The 12,254-nt window shown below is 41.7% G+C and overlaps 1 protein-coding gene across 1 annotated transcript in view; it reads right to left on the reverse strand.

The window, feature by feature from the left end:
- Positions 1–6,510: 6,510 nt before the first annotated feature.
- SUSD1 (sushi domain containing 1) overlaps positions 6,511–12,254 on the reverse strand; it is a 114,275-nt gene continuing 108,531 nt past the window's right edge. The window contains exons 15-16 of the mRNA XM_065879932.1: positions 8,411–8,504; positions 6,511–6,616 (exon numbers count right to left, since the gene is read on the reverse strand). Coding sequence (XP_065736004.1) covers positions 6,511–6,616; positions 8,411–8,504 — 200 coding nt within the window. The remainder of the gene's footprint in view (positions 6,617–8,410; positions 8,505–12,254) is intronic.

Below are 12,254 nucleotides of genomic sequence, written 5' to 3' on the forward strand. Positions count from 1 at the left end.
CCTGTATTCAGAGATTGTCCTTGCTGACTTGATGAGTTGGGCCATCTGTGTAGGAAGCCCACCTGGCAAACAACCACAAATGGCCCTCTAGGAGCTATGACTGGCATCTAGGACCTGAGGACAGCTTCCAGCTGACAGCCAGCAAAAAGTGGGGACCTTCAGCCATACGACCACAAGGAAATGGATTCTGTCAACAATATGAATAAGCATGGAAGGGGAATCTTCCCCAGTCAAGCTTCTTGATGAAGATGCAACCTAGCCAACACCTTCCTTGCAGACTTGTGATACCCTGGGCAGAGAAACCAACTAAACCAAACCTGGATTCCTGACCCATAAAAACTGGAGAATAATAAATGTGTACTAGTTTAAGCCATTACGTTTGTGGTAAGTTGTTACACAGCAATAAAAAAATAAAAAAGCATATATAGCCTTTGCTATAATTCTCTCTCAAATATTTCATCTTCTAGTTTCTAGTTGTCCCCCAAAATCACATTACCAAAGATTCACAAAAAAATTGTAAGAAATCTGAATCAGTACTGTGAAACAAGGAAGAATACATTCAACATTCAGAAACTTTGGGAAATTTTCAGAAGTTTTTCAAAAATATAAAGTTTAAGTTAACAGCTGGCAACAGAATTTTTAAGGAGGAAACTACTCTTGTTTAAAAAATTACTTTGGTAAATTACTTTGGTTAAGAAAAAGAAAGACATAGATGAGTTGTTCTGCATTTCAGGAATTTAGGGGATTTGATAAAGAATGAAGATGGGAAGGGGTGGGAAAGGAAGGAAACTTTGAAGAACAAAGATAACTAACATCCACTTTTAATTATTTGCGTATCTAAAATATAACACTCTCTCGTTATAGGCAGAAAAATGGCCACCAAAAATGTCCACGTATTAATCCCAGAGCCTGTGGATAAGTTATCTTCCATGGTAAAAGGAACTTTGTAGATGTGATAGTTAAGGATCTTGAGATGGGAGATTATCCTGGATTATCCAGGGAGGCCCACTGTAATCTCCTATAAATGAAGCGGGGGCAGGGGTGGACAGGAGAGTCAGAGTCAGAGAGAGATTCAAAGATGCCACACTGTTGGCTTTGAAGATGGAGGAAAGGCCACAGTCAAGGAATATAGGCAGCCTCTAAAAGCTAGAAACGGCAAACAAATGGATTCTCCCTCGAGCTTCCAGAAGGAACACAGCTCAGCCAACACTTTGACTTTAGCCCAGTGAGACTCACGGCAGACTTCCGACTTCCAGAACTGTAAAATGATAAATTTGTGTGGTTGAAAGCTACCAAGTGTGTGGCAACTTGTTACAGCATCAGTAGGAAACTAATACACTCTCCATTCACGTTATCTAAATGCCCCAAGTCCTTAGTGAAACTTTGGGTGGAAATCATGAAAAGGAGCTGAGTTCCACAGGTGAGTCGATGCAGGCGGGAACAGGGACCCCACGTAGGAGGATGAGATGATCCATCTGCTAAATTAATTCATAGGAAGCAGAAAGTAGGCCCTAGAGTTGATCATGGGAATATAACACATCCCCCTTTACCCCCTCATGGAATTTTCAGAAATCTTAAAAGACAGCACTGGATGCCCCACCAATTTTGTGATGGAAAATTAAACCAAACTTATCCAAATCTAAGTGTCTTGGGTTTAGAAGGAAACTAAGCAGTACCCATAATATTTTTATTTGACACATGTGTAATAGGATATTAAATGGAACACTTTCTTTTCCTTATGAAATTTTATTTTTATGTTTTTGAATAGTAATATAATTACATGTTTAAAAACAAAACAAAATAAGAAGATAAACACTTAAAAGGCTCACTCTCACCCTGTCCACCTCCACCCCATTCTTCCTTGCTCCATTTGTAACCATTTACATCAACTCATTGCTATCATTCCTGTGTTTCTTTATTTAAAATCGAATAAATATTCTCATTCCCTCTCTTTCTTACATAAAAGATAGCATATGATATATACTATTCTCCATCTTGTTTTCCTCATTAAAACAATACAGCTTGAAGATCTCCCCATTTCAATGCATAGAGTCCTTCCTCATTCCTTTTTTACAACTCAGGGTATTCCATTGTGTACATAGAAGTATCATAGTTCATGTAACTACTTTCCTCCTGAGAGGCATTTGGGTTGTTTCTAAGCTTTTGTTATCATAAGCCACGTCATAATGAATAACCCTGTTCATGTGTCATTTGGAACATGTGCAGGTGAATCCATAGGATAGGTCCCAGAGGTGGATTGCTGGGTTAAAGACCAAGGCAATGTAAATATTGCCAGATTTCCTTCCATAAAGGTTGTACCGTTCTGTACTCTCACTAACAACGTTTGAGTTCCTATTTCCCCACAGCCTCAAAAGAGACTGTGTTGTTAAATCTCTGGCTTTCTCATTGACGGGTGAGAAATGATACCTCACTAACTTGCACTTTTCTTAAAAGTAAGGTTGAGCATCTTTTCTTATGTTTGGGAGCCATTTGCATTTCTTTTTCTGTGAACTGTATTTTCCTATCATTTGGCCTCAAATTGGACCTTTTTGTTTCAACTAAAGCTCCAAAAAATTGAAAATAATAGGTTGCAAACACTCCCATATTCTAAAATAAAGATTTCCAAATGGTCTTGTGATCCTTAGCCCAATACCCAAGATATAAAGGGGTTTAAAATTGAAAAGGCCAAAAGAAAGTAGTTCTTTAGGGAAAGCTGTTGGCATTCTCTGCATTTTCTATCCCCCACCATGAGGGTAGGAGGTAAGGGGACCTTCCTTAGTCCAAGTCAGGAAAGAGGAGCTTCAAGGGGACGTCCACTCAGAGACTTTGTGTCCCCTAAATCTTCAGAGGACACAGAGGCCTGGTACCTGACTCCAAGGATAAGAAACCCAGGGGTCAAGAAGCTGAGGCTGTCAGGCCAGCATCAGGACAAAAAAGTGGGAACCACATTGGAATGTAGTAGAAGCTACACTTCCACTGATGGAGGCCAAAGGGTCTAATGGGTAAGAAAACTAAAGTCTGTGGCTGGAGTGATCTGTGATGGTGGGGCAATCCCTCATTTGCATGGCAAGGGTCTGTGAGTTTCCATGAGTCAAGTAGATACCCAGGGAAGTAACTGAGCTGGAGGAGCCATCTTGATGTGACTTTTCCCAAAAAAGGCAGATTGCCAGGGCGAGAGAACTCTAACAATGCCAGCAGTAAGGGCCTGTGGGATGCACTTTCAGGGGCAGGATCAAAGGTAGTGACATAAGAGTTCAGGATAACGAGATGTAAAATATCTAGACACACACAACCAAAAATAAGAATGAATAACCTTGTAAGTTGAAAATTAGAACATGCTAGACAGGAACACACACAAACATTAAATGGAGACACATACTGTGTTCTGGGATAAGAGCACTCTTTATTTAATACAACCCCAAGAAAAATATGAAGATTTTGGGGGGAACTTGACCAAATAATTCTTTAGTTTACGTATAATAAATATGTATACATGAATAAATATATAATAAAACCTGAGAATACTCTGAGAATTAACAGAAAAAGGGTGGTAACTTACTTTTAGTTGGTACTAAAAAAAAAAAACCCTATTTTAAACTTATAGCAGGTGGTACTGGCACAGAAATAAATCAGCAGAACAAAAGAGAAAGTTCAGAAATAGACTCTAGTATATGATTCAGTATACGAGTCAAATCACGAGGGGAAAAAAATAACAGTCAAGGAATATTCATAGAACAACTGGCTAAACCATTTAGCAAGAATAAAAAAGACCCCTCCCGACCTCATTCCTTATACTAAAATGTTTCAGATGGATTAAAGATTTAAATGTTTTTTTAACTGCTGAATTATAGTTATTACCTTGAGATTGGAAAGTCCTTCTAAGCATGGTACCAAAGGCAAAATACATAAGGAAAAAGACTGATACATTTGACTACACAAATTTAAAGTTTTTGCGCGGCAGTGCATGACACAAACAGGTCAAAAGGGAAATAATAAAGTAGAAAATTAGTTTACCACACGTGTGACAGCTAAAAGTAAAAATTACTATAATACAAAGAACTTTTTCAAATCAATATAAGACAAGCCAACTACTGAGAAAAAAGGCATATCACCACAACAGAATTACAAATGACCAGTCAACATGCAAATTAGTCAGAGAAATGCAAACAAAACATTGAAAGGTCATTTTTCACCTACCAGATTAATCAAGATTAAGAATATCAACGATGCCCAGGTATGTTGAGGCTTCCTGCTGGTGAGAGCATAAACTGGTATAAACTTTCTGAGATTCCTCTGACAATATGTAGTAAATCTACAATGTATATCGTTTTCATTCCAACAACTTCAAGTCTAGGAATTTAGCGTAAGTGATAACTGCATGCAATTATACAGACATATATAAGAATAGTAAACATCTGGAAATACTCTAAATGCACAATACTCAACAGTGTATTAGTTAAATAAATTATGGTACCAACTTTTAATGCCATCATGATTGACATGAAAAATGTGTCCAATGCACGTTACAAACCACATGCCTAGTTTGACCCCATTTTGGTAACCTTGAGTTATCCCAAAAAAGTATGGATATGGATACACACACACGTCCAGAATGATTCATTCATTCTCTCTCTTTCTGAAACAATGGACGTACACCTTTTTAAACTGACCTGCCTCACTGCATCACCTGCCCACAAACGGACACAGAAAAATCCACATGCACTTTCCTCTCCAAAATCAGGCACTTGAGTTTAACCAACGATGGCTGTGGGAGGCAAACGGTCCTTAAAACACCATTTGATTGACGTCTACTACCCACTGGTTTTCTCTCTGATGAAGGGAATGGAAAAATTAAAGGGTTAGGAAATCGGAATATGAGATTAGCCAAAAAAGGGAGCCTTGAGAATTCTTTTTTACCTCCTTTAAAATCAATTTAAATACTAACTTTATTCCAATCCACTATGGAATTTCAAGGTAATGACTTTGGCTGTGGTCTTAATCTTAAGGGCCCAGCTGCAATTTTAGGTCTGGGGCCATGGATGGACTATTACCTATTTCCCCTGGTTAACCTCCATCTATTTTGGTTGCTTGTGGCTGGCTCCTTCTAGAAGTGATGGGAGAAGGTATATCACGGTGAAAAGGTAAGTATAAAAAGACACAGGTGCTATAATAGTAAAAGCAATGCATATATATATATATATATATATATATATATATATATATATATAGTTCGGAAATATAAAGGCCTAGCTCTCCCAGGAACCCAAATGTCCTGTCAAGTCCCAGGAATGAGAACTGGACTTGCAGGCAGAATATCTGGCCCCACAATTGAAGTTATGTCTCTGTCTGAACCCATCTCTCCACTCTAAAATGGGAAAATGATAACTCCTAACCTTCCCACCACACAGAACTGCTGTGAGGATGGAATGAAAGAACATGTATAAACAAAAACTATGGTGGAGATAAATAAAAACTATGGGCACCAAAAAAAAAAAAAAATTCAGCCAGGGAACAATCTGCTCCATATCTGGGCAACCCTCTGTTTTGATTCCTAGTCTAGAAGGGAGCTCAAGACTGGATCTTGGCACTCGCCTCTACACACTGTCCCCAAGACAGTTAATAAGGAAAAGATCCTTCTTCCATCACTATCTGAGGATCCAGCTTTATTTAGTGGCACTCATAACCCAACTCTGAATGCTACCTGATCAGTCCTTCAACAGAAGGACTGCATGCTTCTAGGAAGACCCACTATTGGTCTCCTGAGATGCTCTCCCTGCCTTAACCAGGAATCCACTTGGGAAAAAAAGGGACGGTATTGCGGTTAAGCTACCAGGCGAATTCAGAGAACTTAAGGCTGCCTTCATTTGCATGAGAAAATGATCAGAAAAGAACTGCAGGAAAATGGCGCATCCTTCTTGCAAATGCTCAGCACCTACTTCTGTTAAGTATTAACACTGAGCAACTCTGTGCTATCGTTTGGAACATTTAGAGGAAGGGACAAAATCTATGTTTTTGTTATTTCAGTATTCTTTCATGAACTGCTTTTACATTTCTGCACTGTACCCAGAAGTACATTTTACTTCATATTTAGTCAGTTTTCTTAACGAGAAACTTTTGACACCAAGCAAATAGGACTTCTTCCTTTCGATGACAATTATGCTAAGTTCCCATGTGAACAAAGGTAGCTTCCTTAGCAGTTAATTCTAGAACTTGAAATTAGGGGACTACAGAAACATATGGTTTTTACAGAGCTGGTAAAAAATAATAATAAGGGGGAGAAACTCAGATTCTCTCTTTGGTTAGAGGAGGCTTGGAGGAAAATCCTTACTCATCAGAGACCCTACCTAATACTAACCAAATAATTTGTAAAGATTCCAAATTTAATTCAAGAGCTGTGAAAACTGTATGAGTTTGAATTGTTGCACATAAAAAATAAAATTCGGAAGCTATTTGTATTAGTCTATTGAGAGTTCTACTCTACAGTTCACCTGGATGAGAGCAGGAAGTGTTCTACATGTTGATCCTAAGTTGTAGTCTGAGACGACACCTCAGAGGACAAAGGACAATTATTCCTGATACTGCCCAGTACTGGCTGGGGCCAGGGCTGACAGCTGGCCTTGAAAACGCAAGCATCAGGGTGTCACTTCCCTCTCTCTGACTCTTCCCAGTTGAGAGGATATGCTTTGGGTCAGATCCCCCTGGGGAAGCAGCTTCATAGAGAGTTGCCACCTGTTCCTATCATTGCTCATGTCTCCTCATCTGCCTACAAGCCCAGGCTGCTCAGATGTGTCCCTCACTGGTGCCCAGTGAGCCGGTGGAGAACACACCAGCCCACCATGTGGGAAAGACTGCCCCTTTTCCTCAGGACTGTGGTGTCGCCCAATACTAGGACCACGTTCATATATGCTTCACCCCGAGTTGGGCAATATCACTGCCCCCCCACCCCTCCCCATGCTTTCTAGTCTCTAGGCCTGGAGAGGGAGGGAGAAGGCATAGGAGGACACCACCATCACTTAGAGAAGACACAAGCCTCCATCCTTCTTCTCCCTTCGTTCCTTGCTGAGCCTTGGAGTTACATTGTTGGTTAGGGAGGAAAGTTCAAGAACACTGATTCAGGCTTTAAAAGTCAAATCGAATCCACTCCATCTGTAAATTCAGCATATTGACAGTAGTTCCGGGACATGGTTCATGATAAAGTAACACTCATAGCTACTGACGTTGTAGATAAAAGGGACGATCGTGTCACCCGCATTGTTCCCCTCCCCTATAAACACAGGACTCGGGCCGTGGGCTTCATAATGCTGCAACCCATTGTTACCACCCCACCCCCAAGTCTAAAAGGAGGCACGGAGCATTTTTAGGAAATGTTCAGTGAAAAAAAATTTTGCCAAGGCTGTTCTAAACATTCATGTGGAAGAGGACTGTCTAACTTAACAGAATATTTTTACTGGAATGAAGGCTTATGGCTTTTGAATACATATAAGACAAAAGGAACTGTATCAAAGCAACACTGCCTAACAGATTTTGCAGGCAACTTACTGGAGTGGCCAGGCTAGCATACTTTCTAATTAGTGTGTCAACCAATTGTCGGAAAAGGGCTTCTAAAGTGTTTGCCGTACTTGCCTATGTCAATGATCTCTAGCCTTTGCAATGACCTCCTTCATAAAGTCAAATTCTAGCCCACACTTCAGTCTATCTCATTACTTATTGTAAAATAATGGATTCTGAATTAATGACAGAGATGCTATAAAGGAAGAGGTAGACAGTCTCTTGCATTCAGTGCCTAGAGGAGCTGACTCTCAGGCATCACTCAGAGGAGAACACAGGCCTGTAGCCTGTGGTCAATATTACAATGTACGTCAAGGTTCTCAAGTTCAGAGACACAGAACTGGTCGTATAGCAGGGAAGACATCAGCAATTCCCGAGTGTCCTCCTTTTGGGGGATTCCAAAGAGATAGTCACCGTCTTGAATCCAGGACTGGGATTGCAGGCCCACGCACACACAGGGCCTCTGTGCAGACACCTGAGAAGCTGTCGTAACATCTGCCCCAGCAGCAGCACATCCTCTTCACGCAGCATTGTCAATCTAGGCATGGCGGAGGAAAAGAGAGTTCACTGACACTTAGGTTCTCCTGCGGTGCACCCCTGTGTGCGTGGGGAGCGGTACAGGAGATGAGCCACCACTCTGTGAGTGGTCAGGGCGCCATCACTGACCCTGCTCTCTTCCTGGGACTGGAGGGCATGCCCCTTCCTCCTGAGGTGCAGAGTTACCCGTGCCTTTCACTTGCTGAGCCTGGGACAACCTCCCGCACTCCCCCTCTGACCCTCCTCGATCCCAGCTGTTCTTCCTGACTCCAGCCCCACCCTCCCTCCATTCCACTCATTCCTCAAAAGTGACAGTCGCACATACCACACTGCTGAGAAGGAGAGGAATGCGAGGACCATCACAACAGCCAGGGAGCCTAGCCCGACGCCTACCATCTGCTGCAGCGTGAGCGATGAATCTGCGGGACAAAACCACACGCTGAACCCACAGAGCACAGAATCATGGCCCTCCACAGAGGTGCACACCCACCTGACCTCGCTCTCTTTTAACCAGAGGTTGGCCCCATTTAACAAACCATCCCAAGAATGCCCAGAGTTCCTCTGTGCCCCCTCAGTTGGCCCTGAGACCAGGGCATCAGGAAAAACCGTTCCACAACATTTTTGAAAAGGAAGCGTACAACTGGGCCACATTCAAGTTACAAGGGATAAAAGTTGACTTTTTGGGCACACACGTACAGCATCCTGTGTTGTGTGTGTTGGTCTTCTTTCAAGTCAATTACACTTGATCGATTTTTACCGGCAGTTTTCCTTTGCGTCGAGGAAGATGTCACTCTGACGTCATTTGGACTTTCGCTCCAAAAATGGTAGCTCCAGTGATCAAATATAGCAAACAGGGACTTCCCTGGTGCTCCAGTGGTAAAGAATCTGCCACTGGGGGACGCGGGTTTGATCCCTGGTCGGGGAACTAAGACCCCACATGCTGCGGGGCAACTAAGTCCGCGCGCCACAACTACTAAGGTTGCTCGCCTCCACTAGAGCCTGCATGCCGCAAACTACAGAGCCCGTGTGCTCTGGAGCCTGCGCGCCACAACTAGAGAAGAGAAAACCCGCTGCCACAAATAGAGAGAAGCCCGAGCACCACAATGAAGAGCCCGCATGCCACGACGAAAGATCCCTCACGCCTCAACAAAGGTCCCGCGTGCTGCAACTAAGACCCGATGCAGCCAAAAAAATAAAAATAAAAATATTAATAAAATAAATAAATCTTTAAAAGAAAAACAAACATAACAAACAAATCCTCTCTGTTGGGTAGCGTCATCTGTCATTTCCCCTACAGGACTCAAGGGTAGTACCTCCCTGCTCTGTTCAGCAGGTTGCCGTGAAGATAAAATAAGAAAACTGATATAAAAGCTCTTTGAAAGACAGGGAGATCCCTGGCTGTTAACTGAAAAACGCGCACATTTGAGTTGTACATTTGGGCCAAGTGACTAAGTCAGGGCATCGTGTTCTAAACTAAAGATCTCATTTTAACTTGCAAACACTTACTTAGCACTTACTATGTGCCAGATACTGTTCTAAAACCTCTCCTAACCACCCACTGGGTGCCACAATAATAGCACCAGGTATTATTACACTGGGTACTATTATTATTCGCATTGTATAGATGATGAATCCAGACATGGAGTGGTTCAGAAACTTGCCCAAGGTCACCCAGCTAGTAAATGACAGAGCCAGGATGCAAACCCAAGTTGCCTGGCTTCAGAGTCTGCTTTTGACCACAGCACCATGCTTTCCCAGTGCAGATCTGAATCCAGCTCTTTCTGCAGCAGAGTGGGTCATGTTCTCCCCCAGAAGTCAGGGGTGCTGGCCCAGATCTTTCCTCCACAGGCTGACGATTATGGGGCCTCGGGCTGTGGTTGCTCAAATTCCTCTTTGGAAGAACAAAAATCTGTACAGTGGTGCCACCAGACATTGAGAAGATCTTGGGGGGCTGACTTTGCATGTATAGAATTAAAAATAAAAATACCACCGAGTCATGGAATAAGTTTAAGGGAGTGCAATCAATTCCAAATTTTTCCAGATGATTTGTTGCAGCTGTCATCGTTGGAATATCAAATTACAGTCATCCCTCAGTATCCATGGGGGACTGGTTCCGGGGCCCCCCTTGGATACCAAAATCCTCAGATGCTCGAGTCCCTGATATAAAAAGGTGTAGTATTTGCTTATAACCTACTGTATACTTTAAATCATCTCTAGATTATTTATAATACCTAATACAACATAAATGCTATGTATATAGCTGTAAATACAACATATTCAATAACTGCTAGGTAAATAGTTGCCAGTGTACAGCAAATTCAAATTTTGCTTTTTGGAACTTTTTGGAATTATTTTTTCTGAATATTTTCAATCCACGGTTGGTTGAATCCATGAATGTGGAACCCGCGGATATGGAGGGCCAACTGTATTTCATTTGTCTGTACCCTCCTTTTACCAATGCACCAGGCATATGCTTAGTGCTCCCCCTGGGTAATCCAACACTGCCACTGAAGAACTGAAAACAGCAAAAGCAAACATCTGTTACCGTAAGGGCAGAGGGGCTTAAGAGGAAAAATAGCCCCTGGACTTGAGACCCTCAAAATATAGATGACTTATTTCCCTGGCAGTAAATGTAGCACATTTGAGAACAGTTCAAGCTACTTAACTTTTTCATCATCAATTCTGTGCTGTCTAATACAGTAGCCGCTAGCCACAATGTGGCTATCTAAATCTAAATTAATTTAAATTAAATTAGATTTAAAATTCACTTTCTCAGTCATACTATTTTAAGTGCATATTTCAAGTGCCCAGTAGCCACAAGTGGTGAGTGGCTACCATACTGGACAACACAGCTTTAAAATCTTTCCATCACTGCAGAGAGTTCTACTGATCGGCACTGCTCAGATCTCTACAACCAGGCTGAGAGCAATTTGATTCTACTGGAGACTCTACAGGAGAGCTGGCACCAGCAAAAGCAGCCATGGGACGTATCTCTTGCTAAAGAGCCTGGCAAATCATTACCTCAGAAAATGTTGTCAAGAGACTTTCTAGAGGGACTTCCCTGGTGGCTCAGTGGTTAAGAATCCGCCTGCCAATGCGAGGGACATGGGTTCGATCCCTGGTCCGGGAAGATCCCACATGCCACGAAGCAACTAAGCAGGTGTGCCACAACTACTGAGCCTGCCCTCTAGAGCCCGTGAGCCACAACTACTGAGCTTGTGTGCAACAACTACTGAAGCCCGCGCGCCTAGAGCCCATGCTCCGCAACAAGAGAAGCCACCGCAGTGAGAAGCCTGCGTGCTGCAACAAAGAGTAGCCCCCACTCGCCACAACTACAGAAAGCCCGTGTGCAGCAACGAAGACCCAACGCAACCAAAAATAAATAAAATTGATTCTTTAAAAAAAAAAGAGAGAGACTTTCTAGAAAAACATGGCATGTATTGTTTGGCTACTTTTGGTATTCAGAAGAAAAAAGCCTTGACATTTTTAAGAAGGCATATTATAAAACGGGAGGATGAGTTCTGGTTAAATTAGAAATTGATAAAGAAAAAAAATTAAAGGAGTGACTTGAATTACTAGATATTAAAACAGCACAGTATCAGCATAGGAATGAATACATTGGAACAAAATAGAAAGCCCAGAAACAACCCCAAGTATATAAAAGAATTTCAAAGCTTGAATCCTGGAGTCAGGTTGGCCAAGTCTATATTTGTACACCACCGCTCCCCACTTGTGTGACTTTGGGCAAGTTATTCAGCCATTCTGCACCTCACTTTCCCCACAGAGGGATGATTTAATAACATGGGAATCATAACCATAATACCCACCTTATGAGGTTATTGTGATAAATAAATGCTATGACATGTTAGAACTGTGCCTGGTACACAGTAACTGGCAAATCTTAGCTATTATTAATTATTATTGTTGTTTTTTTGTTACTATTTCAAATCATTGGGGAAATGATACATTATTCATAACTAGCATTGAGAAAATAAGCTAACCATTTAGAATAAAGTAATTTTGATCACTAGAGTTTATGCTCTATACCAACACAAAATCTAGATGGATTAAAGACTTAAACTGAAATTTTAAAGAATTGGAACAAAATGTAAGTGAATACTTATCTAACATTAAAGCAGGCAAGAGTTTTCTAAGCATATTTATTAATG

The sequence above is a fragment of the Phocoena phocoena genome, chromosome 6 (assembly GCF_963924675.1).
Source record: "Phocoena phocoena chromosome 6, mPhoPho1.1, whole genome shotgun sequence".
NCBI classification, from domain to species: Eukaryota; Metazoa; Chordata; class Mammalia; order Artiodactyla; family Phocoenidae; genus Phocoena; species Phocoena phocoena.